Here is a 16,135-nt window from a genome sequence, read left to right as displayed (position 1 = left end):
ACATCCCCCATGGCAGAGCGGGAACTCATGCCAATTGCGCTAATTAATCGGACAGGCTGCGGGTTGCTGTCGCAGTCCCACCAGTCCCCGCCTCCGTGTCGCAGAGCAAATTGACTATCCAGTACTTATACTTCTATGCCCTGAGGTTTAATCCACACACAAAAATATCAGTGCCACACAAGGGCATTCACTTCCGCTGGTCACTTTTACTGCTGGGTCATCGCGATGGCCTGTCACATATTTTTAGAAGGCACCAAGTTAGTTCTGGTCACTGCCGGGTTAACCCTGACTTTCTCTGACTCAGACTAAAAGAACAACAGCTCTGTCTTTGATATCCTCCTCAAGTGTAATGGCTGGCTGAGAGATACAGAGAGCCTCTATGCACAGAGGCACAGACCAGCCAGTGTTCAGGAGGACCTCCGAAACCGAAGACGGGCCGAGTTAAACCAAGGACATCCTCACTATCAATGGAGGCATTTATCTGTGGCCATTATTAACACAATCAATGCCTTTTTATCAAGCAATATGCTTCATAATGTATTGTATTGCAATATCCTTTTTAATAGGGCATGTTGAGTAATGGGCCGGGGAGGCAGGGAATGACAGCAGAGATATGGGGTACAGGGAGAGATCAGTGGAGTTTGAGGTTACCGGCCAAGGTCTTCATTCCTTCGCTGACTCGTATACTCAGAGGGATTCTCACTGCAGCACAGATTAGTGTGGGGAACTTAAATAAGGCGACTAATGCATCACTGAGCAAGAGCTAATGCACTAAAACAAGAATTATCTAAGAAAATGGATTTGAAAGGTGCTCTGTAGCTGTACAAGGACACGCAGCTACGCACACATTCGCTGTATAATTATTTCGCCCTATGTCTTTATCTCTCTCTCTTTTTGATCTATTCCTCTCTCCCTCCTTCCTTCTCTCTCCATCTACTATGCGTGGGTGCATGGTCAAACACACATAAACTAATATGCTAACATTATCAGATACAATAGCCCTATGCCCAATTATTCTTACTCACTTACTACTGCCTGTGGTCGAGCAATTCTTTTAAAGTGAAATTTCATGACACTTCCAATCTATACTGAAGGCCTCCGCAGTCACCGGCTTTCTCTTTTAATTTGCTGCCTGGCATCTCGTACGAGATGGAAATATGACCAGAGCATTGATCTGAACCTCATCCAGACTAATGTGGCGGCAGATAAATGGGTAGCCACGGTAATCGCAAAGTAGTAGACTGCACCCAGCAAGAAATGTTAATGTTCCATTGTTCAGTGTGACTGAAGATTGTCTTAATGGTGCAATTGATAGTCTGCACAGTCTGAGAGCTAAATAAAGAGAGGCATTTAACTGCTGAGTTGATGAAAGTGCCGCCAAAGTGGCCACAGTGTGCTCATTGTGGGTTTTCTCAAAGTGGACATTTGTGCCAGCCCCTTCCCCTTGCTTCGTCTTATTTATCTGAATGCCACGGGCACCCGTTCTCTGGCACCCTGTGGCGTGAAAACTGCAGCCGCCCCAACATGGCCGAAAGCCCAGGGCACCACGTTGATCCTCGGAGATTGGAAGTTAGAGTGGATGTGACAGGTTCTGGTTTATTATCTCCCCGAAAGCTGTGGCATGGGACAGCAGCAGGACAGAGCAGAGCTGCCTTTGATCGCATGCGTCCGTGGAGGGGATCTGGGTTGACTGTGTCAGCCGGGAAAACCCAAATCTGCGCAGACATGCGGGACTATACCCGTGTGCAAGCAAAAACACAAGCACGCATAAATTCAAGCACCCCAAAAGCGAGCATATAGGGAATTCTGGCTCAGAATGGAAGTAATGATGAACGATATGCCAAGAAAGGCAAAGCACTTGTGTGCCTACTGTGCATAATTTTAGTCAGACTCGAGCATTGGCTCCCTTTAACATACCAAGAGCATCACGGGCAGGGGCTTTCCAGAAGGATCAGTGACCCAGCAGCAGGTGGAAGCCCATTAACGTAGTTTGGGGACCACCTGCAGTACAAATGCTCGCCTCTCCTCTGTGATTTACTTGAGGGGCTTCAAGCTGTGCTAATGCACCATGCTGATAATCACAGCAATGGCTCATCAAGCACACCTGGATGGCCATCAGAGCCAGGCGGAGACCATGTTCACATTCACGGCCATTAGTTTTACAGCACCCACACGAGGACAGCTCGCCTCCGCGGCGATGTGAATGTGTACGGTGAAGCCAGCTAGCCGAACATGTTCGGGAAGGAGGGAAATATTCAGCATGACCATGGAAGAGTGAGATTAGTCACGGTGGCAAGACATAGCTTCTGGAGGGGAAATTCACTTTCCTCCTAAATGCAGGGAGGGTCCAAATATCCCTTCTGTTCACTGAATGGTTACCACCTCCCTGAAATCACCACAACAACCGCACCATCCATTTCCCCGTGCTAAACCTAATCAGGCCAACAGTAAAAGGGGGATGATCAGGATTCAGTGGTGGAATGTGGGGTCAGGAGAGGTGGTGTAGACCAGATGGTTTGGAGGTCGGGCCAGGGGAGCTCTGGGAACCAGGTGGTGATTAGAGTTACCTGCAGGGTCAAGAAGGTGAAAAACAGCAGGTGGAGAAGGTTTCGATTGTTGCAGCTTACTGTAAAGTGTGTACCACATGAACACCGCCCAGGTAAGAACTGTGAACACTGGTCAAGCCACGCAGGAGTCAATCAGATGCAGCTGCACTACAACAAAACCAATTCAACCATCAGTCACTCACAGCTCTGCAGCTACCTGAGGACTAAACACAACAGACTGGCAAAATTAATTTCACCTATACTTCCTCTGTATCGAACTAGCACTGCATCTAAATGCCCTGTTTAACAGCTCAGCAAACACAGCAGTATTACTTATCCCACACATGGTTGAACAAGCTAATGTCACAGTGGTTGAAATGTAAATACATCATTAAAGGCTGAGTTTAGTGACTTTCACAAACACCGATACCAGCAACTGTGAAAGCAATTTCCGTACACTGTGGATCCCCTCTCGCTTCACCTCTCGCACATTCACTCTCCTCATTTTTACTGTTTCACTCTCTCACGTTGAAAAACTACCGTCTCTCCCACACACATACCACCACCTTCCCTCAACTCTTCCCTCTCTTCGCTATCAGCTTTTCTATTTTTTCTTCTTCTTTTTATTTTGCTTTTTATTGTGAATTTTCCTCGTCTCCTGAGTTGGGGCTGGGTGTGTGGGGACTTGGGAGCGAGGGCTGTGAGCTCACTCATGGTGCCTGATGAATGAGGGGTGTCTTTGGCTGTTGGGAGAGGAGAGTAGCTTTAATATGTCATTGGAGAGGGGGCCAGGGTGGCTCTACTGGAGCAGGAGAGGGAGATATGTGAGGGATGGTGTGTGGCAGGAAGAGACCGTTGGGCATAGAAAAGAGTGATGACCATGGAAGACACAAATCCACAGACCGCCTTTGGGTAACACAAAGCTCTCCACACCGTGTGCCTTCGAGTGCTGCGCACACATTGCAGATGCAGGCATCAGTAATGAATGGCAACATCTCTGCGGGTGCATGTGCATTAACACAGTAGTCTTTGTGCTATATATGTTTACACATATTTAAAAGAAAGCATGGGTGTGGCTTGCTGGTCTCCTGCTCATCCTCCTGGGTGTTCTGCACAGTGACAGATGACAGAGGTGCACAGATGAAAACCTTCCCCTGAATGACAGATGAGAATGAATAATAATTCACGGTTATTTCTGCATTTTACTGAAACGTTAGCACTTACTGTAGTTTAAGGCGAAGGGAAGCTTTTGCTGAATGAGCAGAAACGACCAACAAAGAGGGGGCAAACAGAGCCGAAATGTCATATTAAATGAGCTGAGTGATGGGGTATCAAGTAAAAACTATTTTAATAATCTACTGATATTTTCTGTCTATTTTCAAGCAAAAATCTGCATCAAAAACATCTGCTCACTCCATGTTGTAAGATGTGAGAATATGTTGCTATTCTTTGTCATAAAACTGATTTTTTTCTAGTTTTGGACTGTTGTTTGCATAAAACTAGCAATTTGAAGACACTGCATTGGCTCTTGGAATTGTGTATTTGCTATTTATAGACAAAACTATGAATTGACAACATAATCTGCAGATCAATGTAAAAAATCATTGTTTGCCCTGCAAACCAGCAGGGTGCCTACCATGTCCCCACACCCCTGAGTGACTGCTATGTCTCCGCCACTGTCACCTAAGATTTGTCCCCATTTATTTGTCACTTGCCAAATATAAATTCTCTCCTCCTCAGTAGATACTAAAGAAGGCTGCTTTTAGCCTAGCCACTGCAGTCAGCCAGCTGTTATCTTTTAAATAACCGTCAAACCAATATTGCAACGCTGGCAGCATGAAAGTCTCCCTTTCAGTCTCCTCAGCTCCAGAGTTCACAGAACGCCAGTGATAGAAAATTTTCCTTTTTGTTCATGAGATAAGTATATGCAGCGACTGAGTTAGAACTTGTCTATCAGCTCCTCTTTGATTGAATTTTTGGAGATTACCATGACAGATGCAGCCCCATAGTGTAAGACTCTTTGAAGTTATGGTGTGCAGCTGTCAGGCTTCAGGAGGACACATCAATAGGTATTATCTTAATCGAGATATATGCTTATCCAATATTGAAAATCACAAAGCAGCGTCCTGGTAGAGGGTGCACTAAAGACCCTGCTGCTCTGTGCTTGTGCCAGCTGCTCCACACACTGTATTCCTTTCTTCTGGGCTCTGGGGCACTGCATCACCTAAACAGTGCACGCTGTAATTCCCCTAATCACTACATGTTGCCTAATGGATCCTTTCAGAGGACCGTCTCTGCTCAATAATAAAAAAAGGAGGCAAACAGGAATTGAGTGAATAGACCGTTGTGGCCCGTTGCCTCTACAAACATGACACCATACTACATGATTCAGATATAGCAACACATTCCTGCCATGGAAATGATGTAAGTGATAAAGTAAACAATGCTGCTTAATGCAGCTAAAAACACATAACATATGGATAGAAGCCAGGTGGTGGGTGGCGTGTTTCCAATGCAGCAGCAGCGACTGGCCAGTAAATAGCAGCTTGCAGTAGCATTAGCACTTAAAATGTGCTAAACTAGTGTGCTATATGAATGAGTGTGTAGTTGATGATTACAGTTATAGTAGTGCTCATCTGAATCTACACTCAGTGCTCTATGATCTAACATAGCCTGAAAACAAATGAAGCTATTAGACCTAAAAACAACACTGTAATACATTAGTTGTCACTCAGTAATTAGAGAAATATGAAGGAAAAAGACACATTTCTGATAATACAATAATACAAAAATTAGGTTTATATGTTTCTTTTTTTCTAGTGAAAGAATTTGTATTTTCATTTCTTTCAGGCCTCTAAAAAGACTTAGAATCAAAACATGTTGGAAAATGCCTCTTTAGTCAAACTAATTGCAACTCATTAGTACACTTAATGATAATCAGCTGCCGCAATGCTTCAAGGGTCACAAGCCAAAAAGGCTGGGAACCACTGTATTAGGTGTCCAAAGCTCACCTGCACACTTGGTCCTGCTCACAAGAGGCGGTCCAGGCGGGCCAGTCCCCCCCTCTCCTGGCCGAGTCAGCAGCACACTGATGTGGTACTCTGTGTCTGGATCCAGGTGCCACAGCTTATACGTGACCATGTTGACTCCGTGCACCTCTGACCACGGAGACTGGCTGGCGCGGTACTCAATCTCCTTCCTGATAATGGGGCCATCTCCCAGGATGGAGTTGGTGTTGAGCTGGATGATCAGGTAAGTGGAGCCGGCACGCAGCAGCTGGGGTGGCGCGATGGGGGATGGAGGCACTGTGAGAGGAAATAAAAAGCGGCGTTTTGTGTTTTTCCCTGCTCAAATACATGCATTGGTCAAAGCATGTGCTGGCGGGCCCAAAGCGCTGCTGCACAGTCTCGGGAGGTACAGTTGTGCTATTCATTTTAATAACCAGTTGTATCCAAGCAGATTCCTCATTATGCTTAAGCCCACTGAGTCTTAAATGAGTCCCCAGAGACTGCAGGATGTGAGCAGGTCAAATAGCAGATTAGTCATAGCTATCAACGAGGCATTCACAGCCTTGCATATTCGAGCAAAGCAGTGAGTGAAAAACCAGCTGTGGATACACTGGACGTGTAGGAATTTTGTAACTGAAGGATTAAGCGCGGTACATCTTTTTCTCTAACGGAGTGTTCTGTCCTCACAGCCGGTCACCACGATGAAAGAGGAGACTTCGCATCACTGTCGGTAAAGACTGACGAACCGAGCATTAATTCCAGAGCCCACCGGTCAAATGTCACTTACTGGCAGATCCAAGAGGCCGAACAATTACACGGACAACGGTGTGAGGGAGGAGAGGGAATGCAAAAGAAATGAGGACAAAGCATGAGAAAAGATCAGAGTTAGATCTGTGGCTGTGACTAATCCTTCATTCCCACGGAGGCACATCGATCTTTTATGGCCCTCCTCTCTGTGGGCTTTCAACATTACCAGCACCTCACCTCTACTCTGTGCTGCTTCCCTTTGCCTCGACTTAGCCTGCAGCAGCTCATCTTTGGGCTGCCAAGGACTGCATCCATAATGAAAGGCAAAATTTAAGCCACAGGCAAGCAGCCAGTGGGGCCACATTTAAAACAAGTCACTCATTTCTTTCACAGTTCACAGTTCTAGAGATTTTCTCCACTTACTTTGTTGATTTTACAGTTTCTTTTTTTTCTCAGTATATTAGCTTTCTTTGCCATTGTTTCCCTCTGTGTACAGAGCTATTTTCAAACTCAACACTGCTCTCAGCGCTACTTTTTGTTTAATTACGGATTTTTCGGTTCGATTCATGTTTTAAGGGGCTGCAAATCCCTGAAAACACATTTTTTAAATGTGCTCGGGATCAAAATATAACAACTCTGAAGCCACAACAAAAGTCGGAGAAACACGGTACCTTAAGGTGGAGGACGAGAATGTTTTATTCATTGTGTGGACACGTTGCTGTCCTCTATGGGGCAATAAGAGAGCTTCATCATGATTCCTGCACGAAATCTAGAGTCTTGAAATGAGTGGATCCACATCATTAAGGGGATGATTAGGCTCTTCTTGGCAGAGCAGTGGGGGAAAAGGGGATTTATGAAAGTCTCGTTAAGGAGTCATCTCAGCTCCTGTGAAATAAATTATACAGTTGCAGCCAGATGACTTACACTTACAGCTGACCATCACATCGACTGTTCCCAAAAAAACACCTTTGTAAGGAAAGGAACAACCACATGAATACAACAATACTTATTTGCTGAGAGTGTGGGCACACTAAATGGGATTTCATGGCCTTCTCTGAGCACATTCACTGACTCCTCATTTGCTGGCAGCTGCTGGTGTGAGGGTTTAGTAACATTTTGGCATTTTGTCTCCATTTTGTACTGTGGCAATCGGCCTGAATCACAATACTAAACCGAATCCACGCTTCCATGTCAATCAATGGGATTTATTTCATGCTTTAACAAAACAAGAGTCAGGAAGTGCAGCCACACTAGCAGCTCTGTGAGGTTGTCATAAAACCTCCTTGCTAACATCAGCAAGCTTATTTTAGCATGCTAGCATGCTAACCTTTACTAATCAACAGTACACTCACAGTAATGTCATTTGTTTTGCAGGTATTTATGCACAAACCAAAGTATTGGACAAACTGAATTTTAGTTCAGTTCATCCTCAGGGGAACATGAACATCTGTGCCAAATTTCATGGCAATCCATCCAAAAGGTGTTAAGAGATTTGACAAATAACCACAAATGTCAACCTGCTAGTGATGCTAAAGGGATGTCAAGGGACCAGAGTCATTAGGATATATCATCAGGCGACCATGAATGTTTGTACAAAATTTCACAGAAGCCCATCCAACAGTTACAGAGTCACTACAGTGATGGACAGACAGATGTCGCCATCCATAGAGCCACGCTGCTAGCATTGCTACAACACTCCTTGCTACAGCACCCTCTCTAACACTCTTGCATCATTCAGTTTTATAAATCGTAATAACGGCAGCGGCCTACAGAGGAGGACGAGGAGCTTGGGAATCTTTCACATCCTTTTCTCCTCTTATCATCTTCCTTTTGCTGAAGGCTGGAGTTTGTTATGCCATCAAACCATCCCACAGCCATGTCATTACTATGCTGTCAAAGTGGTTTCAGGCTGCGGGGTTTGTAGTGAGTAATGGGAGTGAGGTCACCATCTGTGGTACATGATATGACAGGGGCTGCAGGAGTCCAAGTCAAGTGAGCAGCTTTTTGACACCGAGCTGAAGAGCTGAGTATGGCAGCCTATTTGACAACTCCAGCTCAGAAAACAACACATGTCAGGGAGATTGTATTTGCTATCCAAAGAGCCTTCATGTGTGTCGAGCACCGTGCAATTTGTGAGGAAGGAGTTTTGTGGAAATCAATTTGAAATAGGTGTCTATGATTTCCACCATCGTGCACAAATGATGTCCTATGGGTAATTTGAAATGTGTTCACACTAGTGGCTATCACTGCTTGTTACAATCAATTTCACTTTCAATCCTCATTTGAGTCACACGCAGTAATCTGCTACGACCAAGACGAGCAGAAAATCCCGCTGCGATAAAAACAGCAGGAAAAGTGATGGTCGGGATGAAGGGAGCAGAAGAGGGAGAAGGACCAAAGGATAACAATAAGAGACAAAGAAAAGAGCGCCTTTACCTTTGACGACGAGTTCGGCAAAGTTTGAGACACCGGAGCCCCTGGGGGACTGAGTGACACAGCGGTAAAGGTCTTGGTCTGTTCGCTGGACGCTGTCTAGCTGGAAGGATACCACAAAGCGCCGGTGACTCAAGTGCTTGACAGAAGCCGCTGTTAAAATGTCCCCATTGTGTCTCTGGAAAGCAGGAAAAGGACAGGGTCAGAGAAAACAAGACGGGTCATCATGTCCCCCTCTGTCTCGCACACACGCAAACACAAACAGGTACATCTCATCTCATACAGTGTCATGTGCACTCGCTACACAGACAGACAGGCTGCGTAGACACATGCACAATTATAGAAGAAGAGTGGCTGGAGTAGAAGCAGCACAAGACATACTGAGTATGAGGCAAGCTCTCAAACCCTACATTTCCCATAATGCAACTCCATATGTCCTCGTTAGACCCCTCTGCCTGGTAAAGAACTCCCACAGCTTGTTAACACCTCTACAGCTATCGAAGACATAATGCAACTGTTTTTCCCTGCTGAGTGGCACTCAGCATGTCTAGTAAACTAACCTTTACTACATGTTTGAAATTAGCTGAGTGCTCCTTTAAATCATGGAAGCCGTGTTTTATGTTAGTGAATATCTGTCTATAATCAGTTAAGGCGCAAGTGTATGTTGTTTTATTTATTTCCTTTTCTTCCTTTTCTTAATTTCTTGCTTTCTTGTTTTTATACTGTGTCTCAGGTTAGTTGCAGTACATTACCCTTATTTAAGAAGCAATTTTGTATGTTGCATATATATTGATGTATTTTTTTATTAAAAACATCCAAGTGCACACACCATCCAACCCCTCCCTTGACACACACACAGGCACATAAACACTCATTACCCATTACCTACTGTGGACCTTGCATGCAGTTACTGCCCAGTGAACTCCCGGGACTCTCAGTTAATAATGTAACAAAACACACTTAAAATGTTGCTATCTGGGTCAGTTCTTATGTGATTAAAAGGTCCAGATCGTCCAGTTGTGTGCAATTTAATTATAATGGCAGGACCATCTCTCTGATTTAATCACACAATATGACAACCAGACGTGCTTTAATACAAACAAATGAAATCTTGTTAAAATAATAGTGATTATGGGGGTAATACATGTCATGAGTGTCGTCCCTTAATGGAGCCCATCTACAACCTCAGTCGTCCTCAGTGTGCGATGTTACTGAACCAAAACATTTAACTGCTCAGCAGTTAGATCTGCGAGGCAGATGGGCTTTAATGCATTGAGGTTTAATCAGTTTGGTAAATAGGCTAAAGGATGAATAGCAGCATGTACACTTAGTGTTTTGGTTTTAAACTAAGAAAAAAGGAAGTGGTAGAAATGGCTGTGAGACACCTGCTCGTTTTATCATAAAGGTGAGAATCTCAGAGCACAAACAGAACATAAACAAAAGTGAGCTGGGACAGAAAGTGAGAAACGGAGAGAAACAGCGATGGAGAAAAAGAGAGAGAGAGAGATTCACATGAATGTTGTACGATGCACCATGCTGCTGCACCGTGAGAGACACTTCTCACATTGTTCCACACCATTAAAACCACTAGCATCCGTCGAGCCCGCGTAGCCTCAGCAAAACACATCGAGTCTGACATTTTTTCTCGTGTTCTCGGGGCACTCTCTTCGTGTGAAATGGTGGACATGAATCCTGATACTTTCGATCTGCCAGTTTTAACAGAGTCCAAAGCAGGAGAGCATGCCAGGATTAACAAGGAGACCTTCGGGTTACACTCGGCCATCTTGGCTTCTGTTGTACTTCTGATTAAGGCCTTCGAAAACCCACAGACCACACAAACCTCGGGCTGAGCCTTAGCAAACAAACACACAAACACACACCCGCTGATTGGGGTTAAGCAGGCAACAAATCTTGTGACCGCCATGAAAGAAAAAAAATCGCCCACTGCTGCATCATCCCTGTATCTTCCATATCGCCCTTTCACCAGCCGGTGGATTACAGAGAGGAGGCAGGAGAAATCAGGAGAAATCAAATAAGCGCGAGATCACTTCATGTTACGTAAACAATCTGGCTGCGGCTAATTGGCAAGGAAACGACTAAGCGATCTGTTAATCTGGCAGGCGTGTGCAGCCGAGACTGTGCCGCAGCTGGTACGGCAGACACGGCGAACACAAAAGGGCACAACAACAGAAAACAACAGTGATGCGAGTTCATGGGAAGAAAACAGCTCAGACAGACGCGTGTGAAGCAGACAGAGGAGGCAGAGCGATGTGGAGAGGACGGGAAAAGGTAGAGGACGGGCAGTGGAAGAGCATTCCAGCGGCCTGTAGATCTCATTACAGCAGGCGTCTGTATGGTTCGTGCCAGCTAATTACCCAAAGCATTTGTCTTCATCTTTGTGTTGTGACCAAATGGGTGGTTTGATAAAGCGTTCAGAGACGTGGGAATGAGGAGGCTTCAGTTACATAAATCACACATTTCCCGGCGTCAAACAATACAGGCGGTTTGTCTGAGGTCACACATGATTAACATTGACTGTGGGGGAGTTGGCAAAAGCAGTGTGTCTGTGCGCTAACTGCACTGTAAGATGAAAAAAATGGAGCGTTACAGCACAATGACGTTTGGTACTTCAATCAGGGCTACATAGAGAGGAGGGTTTTAAGACCACAGAGTTATTCCCACTAGAGGTAAAGACTGTATGGCCCGCCCGACCTTCACAGAGCAAGCCATTCTAGATGAAAAGACAGATATCTAAAGCACAGCACATGATCGGAATAAAAACAGGAGGCAGTGAAGAAAGCAGAGAACACTATGATCCTTTAAGCAATGTAACTTTTCAAAGGCGGCGAAGTGAGGAAGCGCCAAGGCCTTCACGGCCTTCACAGCATTAGAGCTGTGTCTACAATCTTTATTTAAACGCAAACACATCTGGGACACAAAGTGATTTTAAAAAAAAGAGAGAGAGAGTCAACCTGGCTGTGATGGTTATTTAGGGTAACACTTTAAAAGCAGCTATAGATATAGATAGTTCAGTTGCACATTGCGACTTGGAATGAAGTGTTCTACTTAATGATTTACCTGAAGCATCAGGGACCACTCAGCAAAAAACTACAAAGAGATGTAAAAGGACTACAAAGAGGTTTGAGGGGGCTTCTGCATGTCTACACCCAGGAGGCCATTGTCTCCTGATCTGCCCATGGCCTGAAATATCTCTAAAATACAGAGGATTCACTCACTTAAGTATGAAATGTACCAAACCAGTTTTCCTTTTGCACTGTCGACCGTTCTGGAGGTTAAAAATACAACAAACTCACACAGCATCCAAGTCAGACACACAAGCTCCTTTAGCTTTAAACTCCACCATTAAACCACTGACCTCCAGCAGGAACTTCTCAGCCTCCGCTGCCCTTCCAGCAGCAACACACTGGAAAGTAGCATTTTGGCCAGCATTGACCTCCTCATCTCCCAGCCTGGAGAAGTGCGGCGCCTTATCTGAGGAGGCAGACGGAGAGAGAAACACAGTGAGATCAAAAGACTCCATTACCTCTCCACCATTCACAATGTCACTCAAGGCACATTTTTATCAAGGCTTTTTGTATTTGTCTTTGTCAAATACATAAACAGGAGTTTCCGGCATTTCTGCATCAGAGAACAACTAGTTTTGTTCGTTTTATTGTTCGTAATTAACTCAACATAACAAACTTTCGCCAAAAACATAACATGACAGATTTTCTCAGCTGAAAGTTCGAAGCAGCATTAAACTTGAGTCCTTTTTTGTATTCAATGCATTGTGCTTTGTTTGTGCCTCAGTTGTGTTTGATTCTTTTAGCAGTTTTATTTTGCATGTGTGTGTATTTGTGTCTGTGAGAACAGAAGTCGTTGCATACTTGCAATGCTTCAACTGGACATGTACTAAGTCCACCACAGCATCGAGATAAAATTAAGTGAAAATACACCATTATAATAAGACAAAAAGTGTGTATTAGTGTTTAAATATATGTGTCGAGAGGGTCACTCAGTGGCCATTACCATATAACCTGACAACAAACAGATTAGATGCAATCTATAGATGAGCAGAATGTGGGAGTGAGTCTGCGGAAGAAAAGCCACAGAGTAAGCATCAGTCGTCCACATTTTGACTAATAATGTCCCAGCATGCTGTGCGAAGCTGCCAATGAGTCAGTGTGTGGGAGTAGCCCTCTCACCCAACTCCGTGATTAACAATAGAGCAGTGAAAACCAGACCCCTGCAGAGTCAAATCACTGGGTAACCGCCGGCAGCACTGCCTGCCATCTCTGAGAAATGGGCTAGGACAAGCCGACGTGTCACTCCGGATGACTGACAGGACGAGACGGCAGAGCTACAGTGAAGCTGAAACATCAGGGAGACGCAAATGTTTGGGTCTCACACATCTCCTGCTTGGTTTTGTCCTTCTCTGTGTTGCTATCTGGCAGAGGGGGGCGATGACAATTTGCTGATCTTGTTTGTGTACAGTATGTAGTAAGGGGAGAACGCTCCCATCTGTACCCCACAGGTGGCCATGTTTCCTTTGAGTGACTCTGCCTCCTCAGGTTAATTCATAATTCATGCCCGAGAGCCGAACATAAACAAACACTGAAATGAGTGCAAAAGGGGAAAAAAAAAACCCAACCACCCTACACTTGGCAAGAGCTGTGGTGTTATACAGCTAAATGTGTCAGATCTTATCCTCAGGACTGTTTGGCGTGATAAATCTTTCATTGGAGTGCAACACTGGTTTCAGAGTCAAAGACTAAGGCTCAGGAGAATAAAACAGAAATGTCAACCACGCTTTACCCAGAATTCACAAGAAGGAACTTGTTGAGCTTTTATGTTATTTCATTTTCTTACTACGCCACACTTCCGTGCGTTCGGTTTTTCACTCTTCCTTCCTCGCACTGTTCGCTGCCAAGTAATGCAGGCTGGCCATGTGCCACATCATAAGGCATGCTCAGGTCTTGATGAGAGTCTTAATTATTTAATGGCCACAGTGGGAGCATTGAGAAGATGCCATCTGCCGTCTCGGGGAGAAACGGGGTGACTGACTGGGTGGTATGCACACAGTCGTGGTACCAACCAATCTCACAGCCGGTGTTTGTTTAATAAAATCATTGGTATGGCATGGCCTTCATGAAAAGCGCATCTCCAAACACCATCGTGTTAACAATAGGAGATGGATAAATATTAACGGGGACATAACACTGAATCCCTGTGAGAGAAAAATGTCCTTCAGGCTTGAGTCGGTTATATAAGTCACTTAAAGCAGTGTGGACCGTGAGTGCTAAACGGGCTATGAGTCCTTGTGTTCAGTAGTGGGCTGTAAAGGGAGTGTGCAAGTGACGCTGAGAGACTTTGTCCAGGTATGAAGCTCCGGGGGCTTAGTGAGTATGTTTTACATGAGGTCCTCGGGGGCTGACAATACTCTGAACCACTACCCTCACTTTTCCACCGCTGACAGAAAAAGCCCTCCACTGCAGGGAGCCATAAGTTAGAAAAAACCCGCCCTGAACAGAGGGCATTTTCAGAAAGCTTTCAAATGCAGCGCTTGATGGGGGAAAAACCCCTTTGTACGAAGCGACTTATGACAAAAAGCTACAGCGCACTTCCCGTCAGGCCAGAGTAGATGAAAGTGCAGAAGTCTTCAGAGGGAGAATTCAGGATTTCACTGATTAACAAATACATTTGGCTGTCAAACAAGGCCGGAGGCAGAACAGGAGGTGTGTTTTCAGGTGGAAGGGAGCGTCGGCATGTGGGTGTCACAGTGTTTTAATAGCACTGCTGCTGCTGCTGCTGCAGGAAGCCTCAGGACAACCTGCAGTAACTTATATAAAAGGTCGATCAACCATTACTCTTCCCTTCATCCTATTTATGCTTCCTGCTGCTTTGAAAAATACCCCCCCCCCCACCGAACCACTAAACCAGTTTTTTTCCTCCAGCATACTCTGTAATTGCAATTCATTGTCAGGAGTGGCACTTACAGCAGGGATAGTTAAGCACCATGATGTCATCTATGGCAATATAGCCTCGCCGCTCCCTGGAAACCGTTGCCTCAATCAGTACCTGCAAAAGAGAAGTGAACATGAATATATGATGAACAGATTTCATTCATGACCAAAGCAGCGAAAGCGTACACTTGACTAACTTCATGCTCTCAAAGCTGAAGCGTCGGAGCAATTTTATACGAAGGAGCGTTCGGGGGCCGTGTGAATTCTGCTGCTCGCGTCCGGTTTTAGTGACGGAAGCATTAATTACAAACAACCCCATCACCACATCACTGCACATCTGCTGACCCGAAAAAGAAAGCGAGAGAGAGAGACAGAGAGAGAAATAAGGGACAGAAGCATAAAAATAGAGACGGCTAAGTTCTTCCTCAGTCCGCAGGGCCAAGCGAAATAATAGCTTTATCAGGAAGCACACAATGTGGCGCCTGAATCATGAGCTCCATTCCACATTCAGGACGCAGGCTGCTGTGAAGCCATAACAGCAGATAATACAGCTTGCACAGGGCCACGAGACTCGAGGGAGGGCGAAGCTCTATACCGTCCCATGGAACAATAAGCTGGATGAGCAGTGGGCTCTCATGAAACCTAATCAATATCAAATCACCATCCTCAGTAAGAGCGAGAGAGTTATGAGACACAGGGGTGATGTTTGTTTTTGCAGCACCAAGGACAGTCTTCCATCCACACGTTTGATCGAAGGCCAGCTTTGAGTTATTGTTTCTCATAATCCTCCGACCAAATCATTACAACATGGTTCCTATCACTGGCTCTTGATTTTTACTGAGGCCGCCCCCCCCCCCCCCCCCCCCCCCCCCCCCCCCCCCCCCCCCCCCACACACACACACACACACACACACACACACACACACACACACCCACAATCTACCATATATCCTCCAAGCTACTTTAAACGTGTGTCTGGTGTCTGTGTTTACACGCAGGCGTCGCTGAAGCAGGTTATGCTAGATTGGAGCTCATTCGTCTAAAAGTCGGATAGCTGAATTAAGAAAGGTTAAAGCAGTTTTTTATTCTGTTTACAGACTCCCCCAAGGAAAGACTCGTGATGCATGAAGATCCTGAAAAAGCCAGTAAGTGGATGCTGACTTTACTTTTTTGATGGCTCACTTTGAGAAATATTAAATGGAGTTTCGCCAAAATCCTTCTCAAATGCATTAATCATACAACTAAATTACATCGAGATCAGTTAAAGTACCTTCTTACCGTTCATTTTCTGTGTTGTATGTTGTCATGTGATGATAATGAGGCTGAAAGCTCTGGAAAAGTACTATTTTGGGAGGTTTTAAGCACATCTAAAGGTCTTCCTGAGCAGAGGAGTTTGAAACACAATAAAAAAAAACTCCATCAGCTGAGGAAGACCTTT

General features: G+C 45.1%; 1 protein-coding gene across 2 annotated transcripts in view; it reads right to left on the bottom strand.

The window, feature by feature from the left end:
* ptprub (protein tyrosine phosphatase receptor type Ub) overlaps positions 1-16,135 on the bottom strand; it is a 151,873-nt gene that overhangs the window by 48,851 nt on the left and 86,887 nt on the right. For both annotated transcript variants that reach the window (XM_041943280.1, XM_041943281.1), the window contains exons 4-7: positions 14,731-14,812; positions 12,111-12,226; positions 8,738-8,912; positions 5,558-5,851 (exon numbers count right to left, since the gene is read on the bottom strand). In XM_041943280.1, the coding sequence (XP_041799214.1) occupies positions 5,558-5,851; positions 8,738-8,912; positions 12,111-12,226; positions 14,731-14,812 (667 nt within the window). The remainder of the gene's footprint in view (positions 1-5,557; positions 5,852-8,737; positions 8,913-12,110; positions 12,227-14,730; positions 14,813-16,135) is intronic.

This window comes from Chelmon rostratus, chromosome 8, assembly GCF_017976325.1.
Source record: "Chelmon rostratus isolate fCheRos1 chromosome 8, fCheRos1.pri, whole genome shotgun sequence".
NCBI classification, from domain to species: Eukaryota; Metazoa; Chordata; class Actinopteri; order Chaetodontiformes; family Chaetodontidae; genus Chelmon; species Chelmon rostratus.
The sequence above is the reverse complement of the archived record's forward strand: the minus strand, read 5'-3'. Positions and strand labels throughout refer to the sequence as shown.